We start from the raw sequence: 24,542 nt of genomic DNA on the forward strand, positions 1-24,542 counted from the left end.
TCTCTGTCCCCGTTTCCAGTGGGCGCCAGCCGCCCCCTCTGACCGCCCTGGGGCTAAAGGGCACCGAGCGCCCTTGAAAGCGCAGGGCGCATCCTGTCTGCGCCCCTCCTCACACATCCGCCCTGGGCCCGCCACGTGCGTGCGGGGAAGACTGGTCCCAGTCGCTGCCAGCCTTGCCCCACCAGGACCCCTCCTCCCACCCCAGCGGGCAGAGACGGCAGCAGCACAGACGTGACTTGGAGGCGGTGGTGGGGCAGAGGCTCTGCCTTCATCTTTAATGGCCAGTGCGGTACAGTCAGTGGACTGACAGGTGGACGGGACCCGGAAGGGGTGGGAGGGCGCCTGTCCTGCCCCTGGAGAAGCCCGCTGCTGGCAGGATGCCCGGGGAATCCCCCAGCTCGGGGTGCTGAGCCAGCCTGGAGCTCTGGAGGGACAGCCCCCCTTCTATTTGCCAGGGACCCCTGGGCACATCTGTCCCTCGCTGGACAGGGCTCAAGGCCTAGGTCAGGGGTGTGACTCCAGCCAGGCTATGGGCCCTGCTTGTGGCTCTCAAACTGTCCCCTCCTGTACCATAGGTGGCTGGAGGAAACGGGGAGATCGACCGGGCTCCCTGGGCAGACAGACCCCTAGGCCTGTGGCGTCAGGGGGGTTCCAGGGTGCCTGGGTGGTGCTGGCGTGGGGTGGGCGCACCCAGGCTGCAGCTCCCTTGTAGCAGGGGTGTGGGAGGAGGCCTGTGGGAGCGGGGTCCCCAGTGGAGGAGGAGGTGCCGCGGACAGTGGGGTCAGGGCTGTGGGGCCCTCAGAGCGGACCCAGGAGGGGACACGGGCTGGCGGTCTGCTCTCCCTGGCAGGGACGGCTGTGAGTAACCCCACAGAGCAGGGCCCGCCAGACAGGGGTGGGGGGCGGGGGCAGGCGTGAGACGGAGCGGGAGCACAGCTGCACCCGGGGCAGCATGTCCGAGAGCCAGGCAGAGCCCTGGGGCCAGATCGCCCGGAGAAGGTGGTGGCTTCAGCACAGGGAGGCGGCTGGGCGCCCCCAGGCACTACAGGCAGGGATGGGGGGAGTCCCGGCGGCCCTCCCCGGGTGGGGCTCAGAGGCCGGCCAGGAAGGAGGCGTTGGCAGCGGAGGGGCGCAGGCAGCTCCGGTGGGCATCCCTCGTGAGGCTGTAGGTGCAGTAGGCCACGGCCGAGCCCAGCGTCAGCCCCGTCATGTAGGACACGGTCATGGTGTTCCCTGCGGGCAGGAGTGGGCCTCAGCGGGTGGGGGGCCCTGGGGGGTGGCGGGCCACCGCCTGAGCTGGAGCCGAAGCCCTGCTCCTCGGGGGGTGATTTGGTGACCACAGCCAGCTCCTGCCGCCCAAGGGCTGCCCCACCTTGACGGAATGTGCTGGGCGGCCCAGCCTGGCCTGCACCTCCTCTCCAGCCTCCCACCTTTTCAAGGATGACCTGGAGTGTCCACCGGGCTTCCCACAGGTACCCTGACCAGAACCCACCTCCAGTGCCCCTTCCCCACTCAGCCCCCTCTCTGTCTCACTTGACAACCGTCCAGCCTTCCTGCCCTTGGAAACAGGGCCAAACTTGGGAGTCCTTCTTGACCACACCCCCGCCCCCTTCTCATGCTCTCAGGCCCTACGGTCAAAACAGATCCCAGAACCAGCGCTTCCTTCCAGGCTCCCCCCACCTCTTCCCGCCACCTCCCTGGCCCCCGGGGGCCTTTGCACATGCTAGTCCCGCCACTTCCTTTGCACCATCACGTGGCTGGCCCCTCACACCTTCCTCCAGGGCTCTGTTCAAGCCGCCTCCCCGGTGATGCCTTGCCAGACCGCCCTGCTTCCACCGTGAGGCCCAACCTCGACTCCTCCGTCCCATCGCTGCTTTTGCGTTCCTCCAGCACAGCGCGTCTTTGTGTGCTCTGTCGGCTCTGGATGGTCAACCCCATCAGCACAGGGACTGCGCCTATCGCTGCTGTGTCCCTGGAGCCTAGCACAGTGCCTGCCTCGCGGCAGAGGCTCACGGAGTCATCATGGGACAGGTGAGGAAGGGGGCTGACGAATGTCCCAGCCTATGCGCTGCGAGCTGACTTGTCGCTGGGACCCAAACACAACTGCTTCCGGTGTGGCCTTGACTTCTACGGGCCTGGGTTTCCCTGCCTGGCGGTGGACAGTCTCACAGGCAAGTGGGCCGAGGGGGGCGCCTTACCTGCCAGCTCCCGCTGCTTGGGGCCCACTTTGCCCGCCGCCAGGATCATGGGCACGCTGCCAAAGTAGCCATTGCTGATGCCCATGAGGAGGGAGAGGACGCAGGGCCAGGCCGGGTGGCGGAGGGCGGGTGTGCCGCTGGGATAGACGCAGAGGATGAAGAGGGGGATGAAGACCACGCGGAGGCAGGAGCAGGCCAGCAGGTGGGTGCCCCGCCAGTCCATGGGCAGCGCCGCCAGGATCTGCAGGGAGACGGACCTGTGGGCCCCAGTCTCTGCCCTCGCCTCTCCAGACCCACTCCTGTCCCTGGACACTCCCGGCTCAGGCCGTGTCCCTGTCCTTTCCCGTTTTTGCCTCCGGAAACCGACCAAACCCCTCACTATGGCGACACACAGGCCTTGCGGTGTGCTCGGCACCCAGCTAAACACGAGTCGTGTCCTGCGTCAGTTCTCACAGCGCCCTCACCAGGTGAGCTCGTGACCCCATTTGGGAAACAAGGACACGGCGGCCCAAGGAGTCAGGCCCACCTGCATCACCTTGCAGGAAGCGGCGGCAGCTGGAACCCGCTACCTAAGCTTGGCTCGGAGTTTCTCAGACCTCCCCCCTGTGTGACCGCAGGCAGATGGCTCTCCCTCTCTGAGCCTTGTGTTCCTCTAGAAAAGCCCAATGACAGGCTAGCCAGTTCTGGGTGCTCCTGCCCCCTTGCGTGTGTCCACACTTGTGCTACCAGAGACCCCTCACCAGTGAGCCCGGGGCCAGTGCCACCTGCCCCTCCTCTTGCCCCTGGTCTGGTCCATGGCTCGCTCCCACCCTCCCCACCCGGAGCCACGTGCATCTTCAACTGGGGGCGCCCTCCCCTCCCCCGGGGCGGCGCCCACCTTGCCCACGAAGTCAGAGAGGTTGAACACTGCCATCAGGAGGATGGGCAGCCACTCGCCCAGGATGCAGTGGCGGATCTCGGACTCGAGACCCGGGAACAGGCACAGCGTGATGAAGTAGGTCACGGCGATGGAGAGCATGTCCGCCCAGATGATGCGGGCCACCACGTAGCGGTGCAGGAGCAGGGCTGTGGGCGGCCGGCGGGGTCAGAGGGCGGCGAGTCCAGGGGCACCCGCCGGAGCAGCCGCCCCGCCCCGCGCGCAGACCCGACGCCGGGCCCGGCCCGCCCACCTCGGAAGGAGGGCCAGCTGCGCCTGATCCTTGGCCGAGGAACGTCGAAGCGCGTGTAGGCGCACCCGCCCGTCACCTCGTGGGCCGGGCTGTCCTTCGGGGACCCGCCGTTGGCCAGCGATGGGCCCTGGTGCTCCTGGAGGGAGGACGGCAGGGGGACGGGATTTGCGTGCGGGTTCCCGCCTCCGAGCCTCTGGGTCTGTGCTCCCCTCCACCCCCCACGCCCTTCCGGCCGCATGGGTCAGGCCTCAGCCAAGAACCATCTGGGGGAACCTCCCTGACCATCAGGGGGGCCCCAAGTGGGCCGGCCTCTGGCTCACTGTTGTGTCCCCAGCCCAGGGCCCAGTGAGGGCGACTCGCGGGAACAACTCCTTAGAGAACATTCTGGCTCCCCTTGCCCTGCCCTCCTCCTGGGCGGCTCCCCGGCGCCCCTGTGCCTAGCCCCCACACCTGCCATCCCTGGGCCCTCTACGGGCTAGGCGGCCCTGCCGCCACCAAAGCGCGCCCCAGCCCCCAGGACCGCTCTGCACGGACCTCAGGCCGCAGGTGTGGTCCATCACAGCCGGCGTGGGCGGGGGGGGGGGAGTGTTAAGGCCTCAGGGGTGGGCTGTCATAGCCAGAGGGGGCTCAGGACCCAGACATGTGTGCCGCCGGGGACTGGAACCGTGGTCCACGTGAGGAAGGACGGCCCGTGAGAAAGGGCCTCAGGCCGCAGAAGGAGTTGGAGCTTGAGACGACAGCGGGAGGGGAGCCGCAGCTGGGACAGGGTGGCGGCCGTGCCTGGAGCCTCCAGACCCCGACCTATCGACTTACAAAGTGCACGTCCTCGGCGGCCACGTCGTGGTGCACGCGGTAGCCGGCCCTGCGGCTCGGGCGGCAGTGGCGGGGCCGCGCCGTGTGGTAGAGCACGAAGCGGCTGCCCCGCACCAGCAGGTGCAGCAGGAAGCAGAGCAGCTCCAGGCCCGCGGAGACCAGGAAGAAGATGAGCGTGCCGGCCCGCTCGTCCGGCAGCAGCAGCTTGGTGAGGATGCGGCTCAGCGAGACCATCACTCCCGCCGTGCCTGCGGAGGAGGGGCCGTGACACCCGCCCCCGCCCTCCCGCTCGGGCCCCGCCCTCCCGCTCGGGCCCCGCCCTCCCGCTCGGGCCCCGCCCTCCCGCTCGGGCCCCGCCCTCCCGCTCGGGCCCCGCCCTCCCGCTCGGGCCCCGCCTCCCGCTCGGGCCCCGCCCTCCCGCTCGGGCCCCGCCCTCCCGCTCGGGCCCCGCCCTCCCGCTCGGGCCCCGCCCTCCCGCTCGGGCCCCGCCCTCCCGCTCGGGCCCCGCCCTCCCGCTCGGGCCCCGCCCTCCCGCTCGGGCCCCGCCCTCCCGCTCGGGCCCCGCCCTCCCGCTCGGGCCCCGCCCTCCCGCTCGGGCCCCGCCCTCCCGCTCGGGCCCCGCCCTCCCGCTCGGGCCCCGCCCTCCCGCTCGGCCCCGCCCTCCCGCTCGGCCCCGCCCTCCCGCTCGGCCCCCCCCCCCCCCCCCCCCCCCCCCCCGCCCTCCCGCTCGGCCCCGCCCTCCCGCTCGGCCCCGCCCTCCCGCTCGGCCCCCGCCCTCCCGCTCGGCCCCGCCCTCCCGCTCGGCCCCGCCCTCCCGCTCGGCCCCGCCCCACAAGCTAAACCGCAACCCTAAGACTTGCCCACAGGATACGTCCACGCAGACTGCCCCTCCCCAGCCCGCCGCCTGCTTACACCCCCTCCCGCCCCACTGGAAGCATAGATGGAGTGCCTGCTGTGTGCCTAGTACCGCCCCGCCCTGAGGACACAGTGGGGACGGTGTACACAGGCCCTTTCCTTATGAGGCTGGAGGGGAGAGACCCCAAGGTCACATAGAACACCAGGATTTGGGGGTACAGGCGGGGGAAGAGGGCAGGGCGAGCATCCCTGGCAGGGGGCTGGCATGAGCTCTGCGTGTTTCTATTTGAGGAGCTGAAAGGAAGTTGTGGGCTTGGAACCAAGTAGGTGGGGAGTCACAGCAGGCCAGGTACCTTCCTGGGGGCCCCTGCTGCTTGGGGCTGGGTGGAGGGTGGAGCTGCAGCTGTGCGGAAGAGGGGCACCGCATGAGGGGGTCAGCTGCCTGGACCGGGGGCTGGAGAGAAGGGCTCAGCCGGAGGGCAGGCAGGCAGGCCCACACAACTTGCAGAAGGATGGGGTGCTGAGTACCTTTCAGGTTTGAGTGTGGGGGTGCAGTTCACTGAGGCCCTGGGAAATGACACGGTGGGCTTGGGGTAGTGAGTCTGAGATGCCAAGCGGCGGTGGCTCACGGGTCTGGGGCTGCGAGGAGAGCCTGGTGCTGAGGGACAGCACTTGACATCACGTGTGTGGATCGGCTGACCCCACACATGTGCACACACATGCACACACAGACACAAAACGCATGCCTCACACAGGCGCTCCGAGACACTCTAGACCCACCTCTGCCTCACATCCCGGAGGACCGCACACCAAGGAGACCATGCCTGTCACAGCCACATTCCTCGTCTGGGAGCCCCGCCCCTGCTTCCAGCCAGGCGTCCCTGCCCCATGTGCCCAGGGCTCCTGAGCCCCACCTCAGTCCCAGGGAGAGGGCCTCAGAGCCCAGAAGGCCCAGCGCCCACTCCTGGGGTCTGCAGATACTCACTCTCCCCTGTCATCACCCCCTGCGTGTACCTCTTGGGCAGCATCCCTGTGTACCCGTAGAAGCTGGATTGCTGCACTTGAGAGAGAGAGAAAGCGGTAACCGTGAGACACCACTTATCCCCTGTTCAGAAGTTCAAGAACACTTGTATTGGCAGGGGTGGGGAAAGGACATGAACACCGCTGGGGGCAGAGGGATGTGGCCCAGCCACTGTGCAGGGTGGCGGGAACAGCACTGCCTGCCTTCCGTGTCCCCACCCTGGGCGAGCCAGGCTCCCCCACCTCCTCTGATCACTGAAAGCCAAGCAGAAATGACACACATCACTCCGGGACCAGGCAGGAAAAGCCCACCTGGCCTTCCAGTCTTTTCTTTTTTCCCCCTCAGGGGCAGCTACAGACAAGGCCACGTGTTACAAATGGAGCGCCACCGTCAGTACCAGTGAGTGTGGAAGGTACCCCAGGGACAGGCTGGATGTGTAGCAAGAGTCAGGAGTAAGACTGGCTCTGCAAAGCCACTGAGATTTCTGGGCTCATTTGTTACCAAGCATAACCTCTCTCGTCCTGACCAATAAGACACAAGTGCAGGGACTTCCCTGGTGGTCCAGTGGCTAAGACTCCACGCTCCCAATCCAGGGGGCCTGGGTTCAATTCCTGGTCAGGGAACTATTAAGAGAACCCACCCACCACAACTAAGACCCGGTGCAAGCAAGTATATATATATTTGAAGACAGAACTGCAGCAGCTTCTGGGGACGATAAAGCCACCCTGGCTCATACCCTACAGTCTAATGACTCCACGTCTAGAAGGAAGCCCCCGAGCAGGACTGGCAACCTAGGATCTCGTGGTTGTCACCGGGATTTTTTTAAAAATAGAGCAGACCTGTGTACAAAACCTGGATTGAGAATATGATTCACAAAGCCTTGATTCCATTTATAAACACACACACACGTTTGCTGAGTCATAATGTGAAATGCATTTCTTCATGGAAGTCGTGATCAACAAAACTACTGGCCTGGACCTTTGCAAACGTTGCTGCCGTAAAAGAGGAAGACTGAGGGCCACTTGGATTAAAGACCAGTAATGCAGCACGTGGTCCTGAGCCAGAAAGACAAAACTTATAGAGGACATTATAGGGACGGCCTGTGAAATCTGAACATGGGTTATAGATTCGATGACAGTGTGGTGTCAGTGTGCAGTGTCCTGATTTGGGCAATTGTAGACATGGTTCTAGGGGAAACGTCTTAGGTTTAACTGTTACTATAGTGAAACACCCTGAACTGTTAGTATTATGGCAAAAAGTGTGATGATGTCTGGAGTAACTCCTGAATGGTTTAAAGAGAAAATGTTCATTATTTTACATTTATATATATGTACGGTGATTGCAGCCATGAAATTAAAAGACGCTTACTCCTTGGAAGGAAAGTTATGACCAACCTAGATAGCATATCCAAAAGCAGAGACACTACTTTGCCAACAAAGGTCTGTCTAGTCAAGGCTATGGTTTTTCCAGTGGTCATGTATGGATGTGAGAGTTGGAATGTGAAGAAAGCTGAGCGCCGAAGAATTGATGCTTTGGAACTGTGGTGTTGGAGAAGACTCTTAAGAGTCCCTTGGACTGCAAGGAGATCCAACCAGTCCATTCTGAAGGAGATCAGCCCTGGGATTTCTTTGGAAGGAATGATGCTAAAGCTGAAACTCCAGTACTTTGGCCACCTCACGCGAAGAGTTGACTCATTGGAAAAGACCCTGATGCTGGGAGGGATTGGGGGCAGGAGGAGAAGGGGACGACAGAGGATGAGATGGCTGGATGGCATCACCGACTCGATGGACGTGAGTTTGGGTGAACTCTGGGAGTTGGTGATGGACAGGGAGGCCTGGCGTGCTACGATTCATGGGGTTGCAAAGAGTTGGACACGACTCAGCGACTGAACTGAACTGAATGGGGAAATTTATACATACAGCTACTTTAGAAGTGGGCAGAGACAGAGAAAGCCAGAGAAGGAAAGAAAGCATTTGTGGCAAAATATTAACGACTGGTGAATCGAGGTGACAGTGAAGGGCAGGGAAGCCTGGCCTGCTGCCCTCAACGGGATCGCAAAGAGTTGGACGTGACTTAGCGACTGAACAACAATAAGGTGAAAGGTATATGCGAACTCATTATATTATTCTTGCAACTTTTCACAAGTGTGAAATAGTTTCAAAATAAAAAGGTTTTTTTAAAAAAAAATTGGAAAGCTACTGCCCAAGAGAAACACTGACACGGAAATATATGCCTGAGAGTTTGTGAAGCACAGCTGATGCCTGAGAAAACCAGGGAGGTGCCTTAATGCCCACATAAGACTTGGGCGTGTGGACATGTGCGCGGCACGGGTGCTCCGACACTGCGTGCCCAGCGCACACAGCCCTGTGGGTGTGCAGTGTGTGATGTGTGAAAGTGGACACACCCGTGTGCATGTGAACACACACCAGCCCTGAGCCTGGCTCACCCTGTATAACACTCCCCCAGCACACAACTCAACCCACCTCAGCCCCCTGGCCCTACCTGTGCAGCCGAAGGCCACGGTGCCCACAGCGGCCAAGTTGATGGCGTAAGCCTGGTCCCTAGAGAAGAGCTGCAGCCAAACGTCGCAGATGCTGATAAAGAGGAGGGGGCCCAAGGCTAACAGGTAACCTGGGTGGGGAGAGGCCAGAGCGGAGAGCAGTGAGCAGTGGGCTGGGGGAGCCCCCTCACCCCCACACAGGGCCAGGTCCGACTGCTCTCTCTCTGCTGTTCCCCTTAGGACTGGGAGGGCAGGACATCTTAGAGGTCTCAGAGGGGCACCTGGAAGACTTCCTGGAGGAGGCGCCTTTTGAGCTGGACTTTGAAGCTGAATGTTACCATGGAGACAAATGGTAGAGAAAAAGCAGGGGAGAGCAAGGGCCCCAGGACACATGTGGGGCACACAGCAGCCTCCCCAGGTACGGGCATCATGCCGGCATGTGCTGCACCCCACGAGCCCAGCCTGGTTTTCCTTTCCTAGGAGGAGGCGCACCCATCTGACTGACAAGGAGAGTGAGGCGCAGGGAATGGAGGGGCGCGTGGTGGCCAGAGGGGAGGCTGGGAGCCGGTGGGCAGCGGGCAGCGTACCTGCGGTGATCCTCGTGTGCAAGCTCAGCCTCTCCACCAGCGCGTTGTTCAGGAGCACGGCCACCAGCGCCACCAGGATGTAGGTGAGGCTCATGTCAAACACAATCGAGGTTCCTGTGGGTGGTGGGGGGCGCTGAGGGGGCAGCCGGGGCTCAAAGGAGCCCCGCCCACTGCACCTGCCCCCACAGAGCACTGCCTCCTCCCTCTGCCCCAAAGGGGCTAACGACCCAGAGAGGGCGAGGGGCTGCCCTGGGGTCACACAGCAATTCACAGCCGAGCTAGAGTTTGAAGACAATGGGCCCCCGGAGCAGGGTGCTGCCAGAGGGTTTCTGGAGGCAGCAGGCCGGAGCCGAGCGAGCAGGGCACCGGGGATGGCAGGGTGCAGCTGGGGCCCACCTGGGTACTTGTGATGCAGGTAGTCCACATCGGTGATGAAGCTGTTGTAGGGCAGCAGGAAGCCCACGCCAGCCAGCAGCATCGCGAAGTAGATGGCGTGGTAGCGGTCGTCAGGCACCGGCTCCTCTGCCGACAAACCCAGACGTCGGGCGAGAGGCGGACAGGCCCGTGCGTGGCAGTGGCCACCAGGCTGGGCTGCAGGCCGCCGCCACAGGCACGGTGAACCACACCACCCCCCTCCGTGACCAGCACAGCCGTAGCCACTCAGTGTCACCGAACCACAGACGCGGCATCCCACCATCCGGTGTCCCTGCCACCGAAGCCGCCACCGTGACCGCCATCAGCATGGCCACGCCTGCCACATTCAGCCCCTGAAGCCACGCCGACGGTGGGCACTCTCCATCCCTGTGGCCGTGGCTGCCCACACCCCTGCCAGCATGGCCAGTATCGAAAGTCACAAAACTCCGTGGTTGCTGCCACCATCGGACCACCACCACCACCATCACCATACAGTGGTCCCTCCTCACCCGGGCGGCAGTCGCCATGGCTGCCGTCCATCCCAGGGCCGAGGCTGGCAGAGCCAGCTGTGCATCACGGCTGCTGGCATCACCTCACAGCCACTAGAGCCAGGGCCACGGTCACCGGGCCACTGTCCACCCTCACGGCCACTGCCACCCGAGTCATCACCATCGCAGCCACCAGATCCACAACCACCCACGCCAGGCCAGAGCAGCCCTCACCACACTGCCGCCCAGCACCAAGAGGCCACCGCCTCCCGACCCCCGCCGCCTCCGCGACCCCTGACCACCTCCGCGACCCCCGCCGCCTCCCGGACCCCCGCCGCCTCCGCGACCCTCACGACCTCCCTGACCCTCACCACCGCCTCCACGACCCTCTCTGCCTCCGTAACCCTCATCATCATGGCCACCGAAGCGCCTAGCTGGACAGAACGCTGAAATGGCTTTTTGCGGACTCAGTACAGGGCCAGCTGGGGTCAAGAACTAGTGGGGCTGAGACAGTGTTCTCTGGGAGGCTGTCTACACTCTAAGTCCGTGTCCAATATATGGGGCTGGTTCTCCTAGAGTTAGCGTTCTCATACCCACGAACCACGGTGGAAGTTAGAGCAGGCGGAATCACTACAACCTGCAGAGGTCCCCTAACTAGTAATATTGATGCTGTCAAACTGCAGTGCTGGAAAGAGTTTTGAGAGCCCCTGGGACTGCAAGGAGATCAAACCAGCCAATCCTAAAGGAAATCAGTCCTGAATATTCATTGGACGGACTGATGCGGAAGCTGAAGCTCCAATCCTTTGACCATCTGATACAAAGAGCTGACTCACTGGAAAAGACCCTGATGTTGGGAAAGATTGAGGGAAGGAAGAGAAGGCGGCGACAGAGGATGAGATGGTTGGATGGTATCACTGACTTGATGGACATGAGTTTGAGCAGACTCTGAGAGATGATGAAAGACAGGGAAACCTGGTGTGCTGAAGTCCATGGGGTCGCAAAGAGCCGGACACGACTGAGGGACTGAACAACAGCAGAACGCTCGCTCCCCACCCCATGTCTCCAGGCTCCACTGGCGCAGGGGGCTTCCTTCTAAAGGGCGGGATGGCTCCACCCCAAGACACAGTGATCCTGCAGAGGACAGAACTGCTGTGCCCACTAGGGGCAGGGGGGCTGATCCTGACCGTCAGGGACATCCGGGTGCTCCCAGATGTGTGGGTCTGGAAGACGGGAGACTCCTTACGGCCTCTCTCAGGATGTCCGCTCTACGTGATACAGTCCATGGAAAACGACACCAACCCAAGTCTAGCAGGACTGCTAGCGCTCCAGAGCCTTCAGGAAAAGAGCCCTGACCGGCTAAGGTGCTGCTGGAGGGCACAGGGAATATGGGGTGGGGGGTGGGAGAAAGGAGTTATAAATACCGGCTACTGTCGTGTGACTAGGCAGACAGAAGGACTGGCTGCTCAGGCATTTCTTCCTCATTCTGATCTGAGCACGTGTGTGTATGCGTGTTAGGGCTTCCCTGGTGGCGCAGACGGTAAAGCCGTCTGCAACGTGGGAGACCTGGGTTCGATTCCTGGGTCGGGAAGATCCCCTGGAGAAGAGAATGGCTGCCCACTCCAGTGTTCGTGCCTGGAGAATTCCATGGACAGAGGAGCCTGGCAGGCTACAGTAGTCAAATGCTCTTATTTTATTCACCTTCTCACCCCTGTATCATCCAACATAAGGTGTGCTTGTAACAGTTAACTCTGCATCTCAGTATTTAAGTTTTGGGGAGCAAAGAAGAGGTGTGAACATCAACACACCAGGACTTTGCAGCCTCTGGGGAAAGGGTTAGTGTGTTTTCATGACTTGCCTAAGGTCCCTGAGCAGACAAAGAGACGGGAGCTCTTTGGAACCCAAATCTGCCTCCTCCAGACCCGCATGCTGCCCACTCTGCAACTCTGCCTATTTCCTCCACCGAGGGACCCCGAGGCTCAGAGAGCTTGAGGTCTTTGCCCTAGGACACACATTCAGGGAGTAAACAGGCTCCTGGCATCTCACATCAGTCTTTTTGGGTACTGCGCTGAAGTGAAGCAAGGCTGGCTCTGGCTAATGAACGTGGCCAACACAACACACGTCGCCTGCAGACAGAAGTCTACACACGGGTCAGTGCACCTGCCCCCGTGGAAGCCCACATTAAGACGGAGGCTTCCCTGAACACGCCTGGACACACGGCGCTGGTGAAGACACTGGGACCGTGGGCTCCTCTGTCACTGCAGCAGGTCTAATCCATCCTGACCAGTGCACCCCCCGGACTCAGTGATCCCCCCCACCGAGGCTCCCCATCCTAGGAAGGCTTGGGAGGACTCCCAACGCTGACCCTCCGCTGCCCCTCACTCACCAGAGTCCGTGAAAATCGGGATGCTCCTGGTCCTACCGCCCTGGGCCTGGGTGGCCCCGGCCGCCGCCTCCTCCAGGTGGCCGCTGTCGAAGCTGAAGCTCATCACCACGCTCCCGTGCGGCGTGCTCGCCATGCTGGCCTCCCGGGGGCGCTGGCTACCCACCGAGCCCATGGTGGCCGCTCTGCAGAGAAAGCAAAGGAGGCCGGATGGGGAGCCCAGGAGAGGACCACTGCCCCACTGCCCTGCTGCCAGGCCCGCGCCCCCCAGGGCCATCTGTCCTCTCTATTCATCTCTCTTTTTTTTTCTCTCTCTTTCCTTTTTTTGCCATGCCACATGGCTTATGTGATCTTAGCTCCCCACCCAGGGACTGAACCTGGGCCCTCAGTACTGAAACTGCAGAGTCCTTATCCCGCCCATCTTGAAACAGTGCGCTGGACACAAACCTAAGCGGACACGTGATGTCACGTAACTTGTGTCTTAAGATGCTCCCTGGCTGCAGCAGGGAACAAGACTGGAGGACTGCATGAGGGCGGCAGCGGCGGGTACGGTTGAGAGGGAAACAGATGCGGTGGTGGGGGAGGGGTGGTTTGAGTGCGGCGCTCGAGTGTCCCATGAACCACTGCCTTCTGGGAGGAGGTTCCAACATCCACTCACTTGATGGCCGATGAAAATGAACGTTCCTGGGTGAACAGCTCCTCTGTCCCGCCACCCCAGTCTCACAGGCAGCTGTGGGGCCAGCCCCGTGGGGTGGCGGGAAGTCCTTCCTCTCTGGCTCTTGCCTCAGTTCAAATCTGTATCTTTGGAGGAAAGGAGCTAACTGATCCTCAACGGACGTTGTTGTTCAGCCGCTCAGTCGAGTCCGACTCTTTGTGACCCCATGGACTGCAGCATGCCAGGCTCCCCTGTCCTTCACCATCTCCCAGAGTTTGTTCAAACTCATGTCCATCGCATCGGTGATGCCAGCCAACCATCTCATTCTCTGTCGCCCCCTTTTCCTCCCGCCTTCAATCTTTCCCAGCATCAGGGTCTTTTCCAATCAGTCGGTTCTTCCCATTAGGTGGCCAAAGGATTGGAGTTTCAGCTTCAGCGTCAGTCCTTCCAAAGAATATTCAAGACTGATTTCCTTTAGGATGGACTGGTTTGAACTCCTTGCTGTCCAAGGGACTCTCAAGAGTCTTCTCCAGCACCATTGGAGAAGTTCGGTGTCTAGCTTTTTTCCCTAAAATACTGACCAGTTTGTTTTTGTAACAACCTTTAATCATTTATCTGATTGTGAAGAGGATACACACTCATTGTAGGGAACCGGAGACAGAGATGGGACGTGGCAGCATCGGGCACTGAGTGTGGCGCCCCTACTTCCTGATTCCCTCCCCCTGGAGCATGGGTCAGGGCACCCACAGAAGCAGCGGGGAGAGGGACCGCTCCCCCAGGGACCCCATGTGCCCACAGCTGCTCTTACTCTCTCTGAGCTTGGCCCATAGCCACGCCCATCCCTGCCTCTGCCTGGTTCATCTCCTTTCCTCCAGCAGCCCCGCCTGCCTACCTGCTCCCCAGCCTCTGGTGGGCTCCCCCTGCTTCTTTGCTCCCCATAGAGAGTTTTAGTTGGGGTCTCAGAGTCTGGAGCCTTCTTTGCTTCCAGGTGGGTCTTGGGGAAATTCTGTCCCTGCCGGCTGGATGGGCACCCAGGAGCAATGTGTGTGGGGGGACCTGGGAAGCCAGGCGTGACCCCCCTCCAGGCTCAGCCCTGGACCTCCTGCCACATCCGGAGCTGGGGAGCCGAACAGGACTCAGGATGGAGCTCAGTCTGGGAGTGAAAGGCTGTGGCCCTGGGCAGGGTCTTGCCCTGGAGGCTTGGACACCCTGGGTCCCCCAGCCACCCAGCCTCCCAGGTGGGCCCAGGACAGGGTCTGCAACGACGAGCACCTCTCCCTCCAGCCATGGAGGATGTCCGCTTCCGACCCCCTGGCCTGTGTTCCTGAGACAGAGGTGGCGCCCGGGACACGCCCGGCCTCTGTGCTGAGGTTTCAGCCTGGCTGAGAAGCCACACCACCCGGGAGGCGGACGTGCTCTGCATGGAGCCAGGAGGCCACCCCGCTGCTCCCAGACGCTCTGCAGGCGAGACGGGCAGCCGCCACTCACATTGCCTGGGCCACTGTGCCCTTGTGCTCCTCCAGGGCCCCTCCTGGGAGGTGCTCAGTGGCTCCAGGACCCCCGATATGACGTCTCATGTTGGCAGGGCAAGGGGGGTTGGCTGGAGGGGGCTGCCCCTCCCTCTCCTGGGCTGCAAGTCTCCAAGCCGTCCCCCCAGACCCCCCCACGCCCAGCTCCACCCCACAGAGGCAGGCCTGAGCCTAGCTCTTCCCCCGGCCCCTCCTCCTTGGGTCCCGCTTTAATTAAACTTTATGGACAGGCACAGGGGCACAGGGGTCTTCTCCACACCCCAGCAGACCTGAAGGCCCCCGCTTCGCAGAAAGAGAGGCTGAGGCACAGAGAGCCAGGTCCAGGGGCCACACAGCGTGTTCTGGAGCCCTGCCAGGCCGACAGCCTTTGGCTCCCCCCATTTCAGAGGCAACTGAGTTCTAACTGTGCCCCCAGGGCACTGTGAAGGCTCTGGGTGTGTGAACCCCAAGGCCAGGCCGACCCCCCTCAGGGGCTGCGCTCCAGCCAGAGGGCACAGGGAGCCTGGGATCTGCTTGGAAGGCCAGCCGGCTAGTCTCCCTGGGGCCTCAGGCTCCTGTGAGCCCCTGGCCCTGGCTAGCTGGACGCCCTTGCATGGCCCTGGACCCGGACCCCGTATCTGAGCCAGCCTGTGAGTTCTCTACTGCTCTTTCCGCAGCCAAGCCTTCCAGACTGGCCCAAAGTTCTCCCTGGTGGTTCTGCCCACAGGAAAGTGGGTTTCCAGGCCCTCGGGCCACCCCCTACCTGGAGCAGGGTAGGAGGCTGGCGCAAATGCATTGGCCAACCGGCCACAGGCGCCAGCCGGTCCGGGGTGCCTGGCCCCGCCCCTGGCCCCTGGCCTTGGTGCTGCAGTGCCCCCAGCCCCGGCTCCCTCGGCGAGACCAGCCCCACAGCAACGCAGTCGCTTCGCAGGCCGGCGCTCCTGGGCGAAGGACAGACGGTAGGACCCCTGGGAGGTGACCTCTGGGCGCAGGCCCCACCTCTTTCAGCCGCTCTCCTAAGAGCTGGGAGGGGGCGGGCAGGGGTAGGGGCGCGGTAGGGCGGAGGAACTTCCAGGGAGGAACTTCAGCTGGAAGGATGCTGGGATGTGCCCGGGGAGGGGGTGGCGCCCGGCCGGGCAGGGCCTGGAGCCGCCGGCCACTCTCCGCTTCCCGGGTCTGGGTCCTGCGCTCGTAGAGGGGCTGGTGGCGGGTTGGCCCGGTCCGGAGGCTGGACAGGGTGCGCGTGGGAGCCCGCTCATCCCGGGATGAGGTGGGAGGATGAGGGTCCCGGGGTGCCCGGGGTGCCCGGGGTGCCCGTTGTCCGCGCCCCTGGACTCGGCGGCCGGAGCCGGCGCGGAGTGGGGGGGAAGCACGGAGCCGGGCCGCGCGCGCCTCAGACAAAGGCTCCGACAGGTCCCTGCGTCCCGGCCGGCCCGCGCCCAGCCCGCCGCCCTCGCGATGGCCGCTTACCTCGGTCCGGTCGGGTCTGGGGGTGGGGGGGGGTCCTCGGGGCGCCCGGCCCCGCCCGCGCCCGACGCCCCCGCGCCGGGACCCCTGGGCGCCCGCGCCCCAGCCCGCTGCGTCCGGCTCCCCGCACCCCGCCTCGGGCCCGGCGCGGCCGGCGTCCTCCGCGGGTCCCGGTCCGCCGGCCCCCGGGTCGGCGAGCGTGTCCGGGGGCGCAGCGGCCGCGGCGAGCACAGCGGGGGACCCCGCGCTCCGCCCCGGCCCGCCCCCCGCACGGAGCCCCGCCCCTTCCCCTCCTCCCTCCCCCACGCCCTCCGAGCCCGCGGGGACGCGGAGGGGCGGAGACTGAGGTCTGGGGGCACCCCCGCCCCGGCGACCTCGGGGTGACCTGTGGCTGATCTACCACTGCCCATGCCCACCTCCCTGCCTGGGTGCCCAGGCCCACTCCGCTCCCCATCCCCTCTTCCCCCTTCACCACCCCAGCTTGGGTCCCCTCACGTGGGAGGCCTGTGGTGCTTGAAGAGTGGGTGGGACAGGTCACCCGGTGACCAGATGCAAGTTTTGATGAGTAGGAGTCCGCGAGCAGGAGGCCCTGTGCATTCCAAGCAGGTCTAGGGGCTTCTGCAGCCTCCGTCCCCACTCCTGCCCTGGGGTCCTCCTGCTCGCTTGCTTGGGATCAGACGCTGCGGAGGCGGCTTCCCATCTCGGAGCCTCAGTTTCCTCCCAGGTGGATGGACTTACAACCCCCCCAGGGCTGTTGGTCCCTGTGCGCACCTCTCTGGGAGCCTTGGTTTGCTCATTTGTGACCTGGGAGGAGCCCACCATGCCGGGAGAAGGGAGGGAAAATTCCTTGTCAGGAGAGGAGTCCAACCTCAAGGGGAGGAGATGTGGGAGGTGGATGAACCTGCCCGTGGGAAGCCCTCGACTCAGGGCTGAGCCCCCCAGGAGGGATCCACACAGGTGCCTGGCAGAGACCATGCCAAGTTCCTACCTGGATGCCATTCCCTCACTCCACACCAGACTAGCCTCTCCTCCTGTCTGGTGACTCACCTCTGGTGAGCAGAGGGTGGGCTGGGAGAGAGGGCCAGTTGTTCAAAGTCCTTAATCTCAGAGTTAATGAGCCTGGTGTCTCCCAGGGCTCTCGAGCTTTGAAAGGGCCAATGTAGGAGGCCCTGATGGAGCTGCCCTGGTGCAAGGAAAAATTATTTGGTGCCTGTGAGACATTGTTCCAGGTGCAGGGAACCCATCAGGGTCCCTGCCTCCATGGGGTTTCACAGGCAATAAGCAAGTGCAATCATTTCTGGAAGCTCCAAATGCCTGGAAGACAGAGAGACAGTGGTGGGGGAGACAGCGGCATGTGCCTACGGGGGTGGGTGGGCGTCATTGTCTAGAGGTCAGTGAAGGCCGCTCTGAGAAGGTGACACTGGGTGGGAGAGACTTGCCTCTGGGGGCGAGGTTTGCGGGAAGGGTGCTCTGGGCAGAGGGAACAGCCAGTGCACAGCCCGAGGCCAGAAAACCTCATTCTATTCAAGAACAGAAAGAAGATCAGTGTACCTGGAACAGAGAAAGTGAGAAGCCACTCGGGGGGAAGAAGAGGGGCAGAGGGCAGAAACCAGCCTGAGCGGGGGTTCTGTTGGAGCCCCTGGCGTGTCTTATTTCTTTATTTCGGCCACACTGAGCAGCATGTGGGATCTTAGTTCCTGATCAGGTATCAAACTCACATCCCCTGCAGTGGAAGCAAGGAGTCCTAACCGCCGGACTGCCAGGAAAGTCCCTGGAGTGTTTTAGTCGGAGGAGGTTTTTAAGCCTAGATTCCTGGGGTAGGGGTATGTGAATTGGAACAATCCTCCCAGAAAGTAAATTGCCTTGAAAAAGATGCCTTTAATTTGGAAAATCTAGCCCAAGGAAATAATTCTAAAAATACAGAAAAGGCTTTCTAAACAAAAACATTCGCCATAATAGCCAGACATTGCAAATAGTCTCGTTATCCAAGAAGAGAAGACGAGGACTATTCATCATGGGGAGAAGACAGATGACATGATTGTTACATTTGAAAAAAAGACAGGAAAACTAGTGGAATAATTTGTCACCACTAGGACGTACCGTTTAGTGTGGAAACTGGCCATGTGAAAGCAGATGACATATAAACAGGAAGTGGGAAGAAATACAAAAGATACTTGGCACTTTGTGGCCCAAATTAGAAAAACTGGATAAAATGATTTTCCGGGAAAATAAACATGAGCAGACAAGCTGCCATCAAATGAGAAATCAGATCTAAATAGAACATTTACTGGAGAAGAAATAGAGAATTTTGTTAAAGAACTATGTCTTCTCTGCTCCCAAACCCCAGGTGTGGGCAGTTTCACAAAATTACGGAATTCTACCCAACTTTTTTTTTTTTTTTCTACCCAACTTTTAAAGAAAGGAGAGCCACAGTGCGACGTCATCCTTTCAGAGCACAGGAGAAAAGAAAGAGCCTGGTAAACCTGAAGAACACGGTTCTCTAATAAAATAATAGGCGAGCCTCACCTGTGAATATCAGCATAACACCATAATAAAATATTACCAAATAGCGATTGCTTCTGAGAAAGGAGATGGTGGGGGCGGGATCAGAGAAAGGACACTGATTTTTTTTACCGTCCCCTCTTGTACACTGAATTTTTTCACATTATTTGGACAAGCCCGATACACGGTTTGCACACAGTATATGTATTCTGCGTAGAGGAAAGACTAGAAGGAGACTCAGCAAGATGTTAAACCGTAGTCGCCACTGAGTGTGGGGACTGGAGAGGCATCACCATCTTTATATTTCTGACTTTTTTTTTGGTTATGCTGCAGGGCACGCAGGATCTTAGTTCCCTGACCAGGTTCCCTGTGGGTGGAACCCCGGAGTCCTAACCACTGGCTCTTCAGGAAAGTCCCCTGCCTTTTCTATTTGCTAAGAAAAGTTTCAGTTTGCTAAGACAGGGGAGCGACGTCAGGGTTTAGATGAGGGCCAAGGTCTGGGAGGGTGACTGATGTTGCTCGTGTCCAGAGGACCTTAGCAGGAGCTGGCGATATTGTGGGGGTGGTCAGGGCTGTGTTGTGGGGGCTCCAATGGGCCTGGGAGAGGCGGATGCATTTGAATAGGGCTCGGGATTGAGTGGGGCCAGGCCACTCCCACAGCTTGCCATATCAGGACCCTTCCTCAGGGTCAGTCCAGCCACGAGCTCCGTAGGGCTCATGTGAAACCCACACACACCTCCTGTCTACGCCGCTGGCCTCTGGAGGGTGTTTGTTACGCGGCATGGCTGTGGCTGTGATAACTGATACACTGGCTCGTGCTGTACCCTCTGCCCTGCCCTTGCTGTGCACCATGCCGTGGGTCTCATGCCCAAGGACCTTGCTTCACCCTCTGAGGAAGATAGGAAGACTTCATTTCCCCCACGGGGACCCCCAGCCCTCAGGAGCTGGCGAGAGCTCAGCCTCCCTGCTGTGTGGCCTGAGGCCATGCACCGCCCCTCTCTGGGTCTCACCTGGAAAAGGAGAACTGGAAGGACGATTGTGAGGAGTGAAATACCCAACACGCTGCACCAGGGAGGGGGCGCCGACACTTGCTGAGACCTCAGTGCACACTCACAGACCTCCTTCCCCCGCCCCGCCAGCTGCCCTGTGCCGGGGACCCCTGAGCCATCCCCATCCTACCCGCGGGCAGACTGAGGCCCAGAGAGGCCCCCAGCCATCGGGTCAGAGCCGAGTCTTTGGCTGTGCCTCCTGAGGGTTCGGGGGTGAGTGGCAGGACCCAGGAAAGTGTTCTCTGTGGGGGTGCCGGGCTGGGTGAGCCCCAGGGCCTGGCCCGCTGTCACTGCCGACGACACCCCCACCTCGCTGATGGCAGCAAAGACCCTGCTCGTCGATGCCTGTCCTCCCATCCCTGTGAGAAGCCTTCCCTTGGAGAAACGCCATCTGCCAGGCTGAAAAACGCAGCCAATCAAGGCCTCCTGGAACAAGCAGGTGACGGGCTGTGGCAGGGGCTGAGGGAGGGGCCACCGTCACCCCTGTTATGTCACCCAGGCTCGTGAAGGCGCGAGCTGGCGCAGGGAGAGGCCGGGGTGGGGTCTGCTTCATGCCCAAGTGGCCAGCGGCTGCCACCGCCGGGGACCAAGGCCCCTGCCCGGCTTGCGCTCGACAAGCGCTGGGCGCTGCTCTCAGTGGCCTCGAGAGCTCCCTGCAAAGTCACCTGTCAGGGGAGTGCTACCAGGGCCTCCTCCCTGGTCTCCTGGCCTCCCCCACTGTGCCCTCTGACCCAGCTCGCGAGACAGACAGAGCGAGCTTCCTGAAAGCTGACCTGCTCGTACTGACTCTCCCAGGATCCCTCAGGGTCTGCAGGGGTAACACCCAGAGCCCACTCTGTAACCTTCCCCACACCTCACGAATGGGTGGGAAGGTGGGTAGGCTAGTGGGCTCTGTCCCAGAAGCAGAGATTTGGTTCAGCTGCTCAGCCCAGTCTGATATAAAAAAAAAAAATGCTGTGGGCTTCCTATGTATCAAATTGTAATCCGTTCCACTATTAATAGGTAAAAGCCACACCCACACATCTCTCAGTGCTGGGCTGAGGAACAAGGTCCCCACAATTTTTAGAAGCTCTCTAGTCTAACAGAGAACGTCTGAGGTGCCTGCTTTTAAGATTCTTAGAAGCCTTTTCATCTGACTGAGAACATTTCAAGCCACTACCTTAAATATTTAGGTCTTAGTTGAGACATACAGTATCTTTGATCTCAGTGGCAGCATGTAGGATCTTTTAGTTCCCTGACTAGGGATCGAACTGGGGCCCTCTGCCTTGGGAGTACCGAGTCTCAGCCACTGAACCACCAGGGAAGTGCCCTTAAATATTTCTTAACCACATCGTTTACCCCTGACAATGGTACTTTGAGATTTTGCTTGACCCAAGACCATGTTTTGTTGGCAATACTCTACATTTGATCTTTCCCTAGGGTGATGGCTTTCCTGGAGGCTCTTGGGTTTGTTCCTGCTGGTGGCCTATCTAAGCAGCCCTCCAGGTGGGTGCCCTTGTGCACGAATCTCGGGGGACGCACTTTGGGCCCAAGGTGGACGTTTTAGAATAACTCCCACCTTTGCAGTGACAACAGCTACCAAGCCTGCCCACTCACCGTCCATCCCTTCCCAGGGAGTAGGTGCCTCCTAGACCACCATGGCCCCCCAGTGGGACTCCGTGTTGCGGGGATGTGCTCAACCCAAAGACCAGCCGGTGTATGGGGGTATTTTCCTGTCGCCTCCAGCTACAGAGTGGGCTTGGTTTTTTTGGAGGGAGGGACGGACTCAAGGTAATCTCGAAAATAAATGTTCACAAAAAGGCAGATACAGATTTTATGCATAATAGTAGAAACTGCGAACAGTCCGGGGCCTTGCAAGGGAAGGTGGTTAAATAGGCTGTGGTCCAGCCCTGCCATGGGCTCCTACTCAGGAGCGAAAAGGGGCACGCTGCTGCTCCCCCCAGTAACCGGATGACATCAGGAGCAGTTATGCCGAATGGAAAAGACGGACAGGAAAGACAGGTGCAGAGCTCCGTCGTGCGGCTCCATTCACATGAAATTCTAGAACAGACAAGATGAACGCCCAGTGATCCAGTCGAGGCTTACCCTTGGGGAGGGGGAGGCATCAGGGTGAGCAATGCTCTCTATTTTGATAGAGATTTGGCTAATCCAACATGTCCATCTGTCAAAACTCCGCAAATGTTCACTTTAGATTCGTGCCTTCCACTGTTGGTAAATTTTGTCTGAAAAATCCCCAAATATTGACCTCTAGCTACCGCTCTGCAGGTGTGGGGGCGAAGTGTCCCGGTGTCTGCAGTTGGCTTTGGACTGCGTTGAAGGAAGGTGGGTCGCTGGGTAGAGAGGGGGTGGAGAGTTGTACTCTCAGAAATAGAGTGGGGTCCAGGCAGGCTCCTCTGGGGGGCCGCTGGGGGGCCCCAGCATGATTCTTCCGCCTCTTCCTTATGTTGAGAATATTTTCAGTGATGCACTGGGATGCTGGGCGGGGGGAGAAGGGGCCCCGCCACTCCCCTTCCCCACCCCGCCCCACCCCAGCCACGGCTCTTCCAGTCCATCTGCTTCCTGCAGAGCCCAAACCTAATTTATTTTCAACTTATTAACTTAAAGCCCATTAGAATCTTCCCATCGACTGGGACATGCAGCTGAGAGTCAGGCAGAGACCGGTGAGAGGGGCTGGGGAGGGGGAGGCAGACAGAAGGCCCCCCCGGACAGAGGCTGGGCGCTGACCCGGGCCCACCAGCTGCCATGCTGGGCAGGGCCAGGCCTCCACAGACGGTGGAGGGGCGAGGGTCTCCCCCCGGGGCACCTCCCCTCTCACCTCCTCTAATTTGTGCAGGGGCCCGGGAGCCCCCTTTGAGAGCTGGGGAAGCCAGTGGGGCAGTGGGGAGGTGGGGGTGAGGGAACAGCGTGTCTTTGCACAGTCACGCCATACACGAGCCGGATTCCACGCTCACAGTGACCCCAGGACATGGGTGGTGTCGGTCACCTCAGGGTAGGCCCCGGCACCAGGCTTCTGACCTGGGCAGAAAGGCCCCCTGGGCCGGCCGGGACCCCCCGCCCGAGCCTTGCAGGCATCACACGCTGGGATGCGCGCCTTCAGCTCATCCCTGGCTGTGCTCTGCCTTTGAGCATCGTAGTGTCAACTTGGAGAAAATGAGAACCAACCCTCTGGGCTAAAAAGGCAACTTGAATAAATAAACCCCCAGGATTCTCTCCCAGGAGGGCAGGGATGGTGTGTGTGGTGCTGAGCAGGACAGGGTTGGCGGGGTCGGGGGAGGTTGGCACTGACAGCGTTAGGAGCCGGTCCTGGGCCAAGGTCATTGCTCAGATCCTCACAGTGAGTCTAGGAGGGGAGGGGCCTGGCTCAGCGAGGCCAGTTGCCTTGCTCAAGTCACACAGCAAGGCCAGGCAGATGTTGTCCCTTCTCAGCCACCCCTGTCTGTCCTGGGTGGGGGCACACTGCTCCCCAGAGCCCCCCCAGACCCCTGGGGTTGGAGATCAGAGGGAGGCGCACTGGGGGCCAGGTTTCCGGGACCAGGGCCCCAAGCCATCAGTGGCATCTTGGGGTCGGCCCCTCAGGACACCTCAGGCCAGGCAGCGAGCAGGCATAAAGGCTCCCTGGGGCCCTGCTGGAGGCTGGCCAGGGCGGCAGCAGCTGTTGGCCAGGCTCCAGGAGCTTTTAGCTGGAAGAGCTCTTCATTACAGCCACTGAGGACAGTGGGGGATGGAAGCCTTGGCGGACCCTGGGCTGGCTGCTGCACCCCAAGCGCTGATCTCTGCCTCCTGCGGCTCTGAGCCACCTGCCATGACGCTCCCGCCCACCCCACAGCCCCTCCCTTGAGGTTCCAGCCACACCCAATTTCCTGAGGCTTCCCCTCCCCCAACAACAAGGCGACTCTTTGCCCAAGCTTTTGCCCACCTAGTTCCCTCCACCCCCGTCCACACACCCCTCCCCATCCTGCCAACTGCTATCCACCCACAAAGGTTCGGCACCACTGTCCCCTGAGCCCGGAGCCTCCCCCTGGCTTGGGCATGTTGGGGGTGACCCTGAGCACTCACTGGGGGTCACTGGACCCTCATGGCCTCTGAAGGAGGCTTGAGGACTCCCGAGTATACAGATGGGGGTGAGGCCCAGGGGAGGGAAGGCGTTTGCCCAGGGTCGAACATTTGCCCAAGCTGAGAAGCCTCAAAGAGTCAGCCCGTCTCTGAGCCTCGGGGCTGGGTTTGGAGAAGGTCTCGGTCAGTAAAAGGGTCTGGGTGAACCAGCTACCACTGGGGTTGGGGACAGAGTGGCACTGGACCCTGGGGCCACCAAGCTGACCCCAGAGGAAGGCAGGCAGGGCGACCAGACTCCCAGATCTTTGGATTCCTGGAGCACCCGTGATGGCTTGCATCCGGGTCCCTTGCCATCAACACGCCCATTTCACAGATCAGATGAGGAAACACGTGCCACAGGCTGGCCCAAATTTTCCCAGCCAGGCTCTGGGGAGTGGCAGGAAAATGGCCCTGAATGGCCGACGCTCCTGGCCACGCCTGGACCACACCTGGCCCACGCCTGGCCTCACCTGGGGCTTACCTGGGACTTTGCTGTGCTCTCTCTGAGGCCTCTCCCCCGTGGAGTCAGAATTTGCTCGTCAGACACGCGGCGCGAAGGAGCCTTTGTACTCTCTATTTACAAGAGGAGCCTTGTGAGCAAATTAGCAGGGTAACCAGGGAAATGTTTGGCTTCCGTGGGTGGGAGTTGGAGCCATCTGTTCCCATGTGCTGAGAAAACACCCGAGCAGTCAGTCTCTGGGGCTGCCGTGCCCAGCAGAGCCATGCGGGGTGCCCTGGGGCCCTGCGGGCTGCTGCGCCCCCACCCTCGCAGGACCTGCCCCGGTAACGTTGAGGGGGGCCCATCCAGCCTTGGCACTCCTGAAGGCTTCCTGCCTGCCTCGCT

General features: G+C 61.1%; 1 protein-coding gene across 3 annotated transcripts; it reads right to left on the minus strand.

Moving 5' to 3' along the window:
- On the minus strand, nt 248-24,265 carry SLC29A4 (solute carrier family 29 member 4). Of its 3 annotated transcripts, none has more exons than XM_018041019.1 (11): nt 24,180-24,265; nt 12,429-12,610; nt 9,540-9,665; nt 9,144-9,257; nt 8,559-8,687; nt 6,021-6,095; nt 4,181-4,428; nt 3,368-3,503; nt 3,076-3,263; nt 2,199-2,439; nt 248-1,233 (listed from the first exon to the last, which is right to left on the minus strand). In XM_018041019.1, the coding sequence occupies exons 2-11, from the start codon at nt 12,598-12,600 to the stop codon at nt 1,091-1,093; spliced, it is 1,572 nt and encodes a 523-aa protein (XP_017896508.1). In that variant the 5' UTR covers nt 12,601-12,610; nt 24,180-24,265; the 3' UTR covers nt 248-1,090. The 3 variants fall into 3 exon arrangements, with proteins under 3 accessions (XP_017896508.1, XP_017896507.1, XP_017896506.1); XM_018041018.1 differs by lacking the exon at nt 24,180-24,265 and adding an exon at nt 16,059-16,108; XM_018041017.1 differs by lacking the exon at nt 24,180-24,265 and having other exon boundaries at nt 12,429-12,707.

This window comes from Capra hircus, chromosome 25 (assembly GCF_001704415.2).
Source record: "Capra hircus breed San Clemente chromosome 25, ASM170441v1, whole genome shotgun sequence".
NCBI classification, from domain to species: Eukaryota; Metazoa; Chordata; class Mammalia; order Artiodactyla; family Bovidae; genus Capra; species Capra hircus.

Excerpts from the sequence above, each read along its gene's own strand:
- SLC29A4 (XM_018041017.1), bottom strand. The coding sequence starts at position 12,702 with ATGGCCCTGGGGGGCGCGGGCCTGGCAGCAGGGCAGTGGGGCAGTGGT. Across the intron at positions 6,096-8,558 it reads CGTGGCCTTCGGCTGCACAG|TGCAGCAATCCAGCTTCTAC; the intron begins GTAGGGCCAGGG and ends CTCTCTCTCAAG. Across the intron at positions 4,429-6,020 it reads GGGGGTGATGACAGGGGAGA|GCACGGCGGGAGTGATGGTC; the intron begins GTGAGTATCTGC and ends CCTCCTCCGCAG.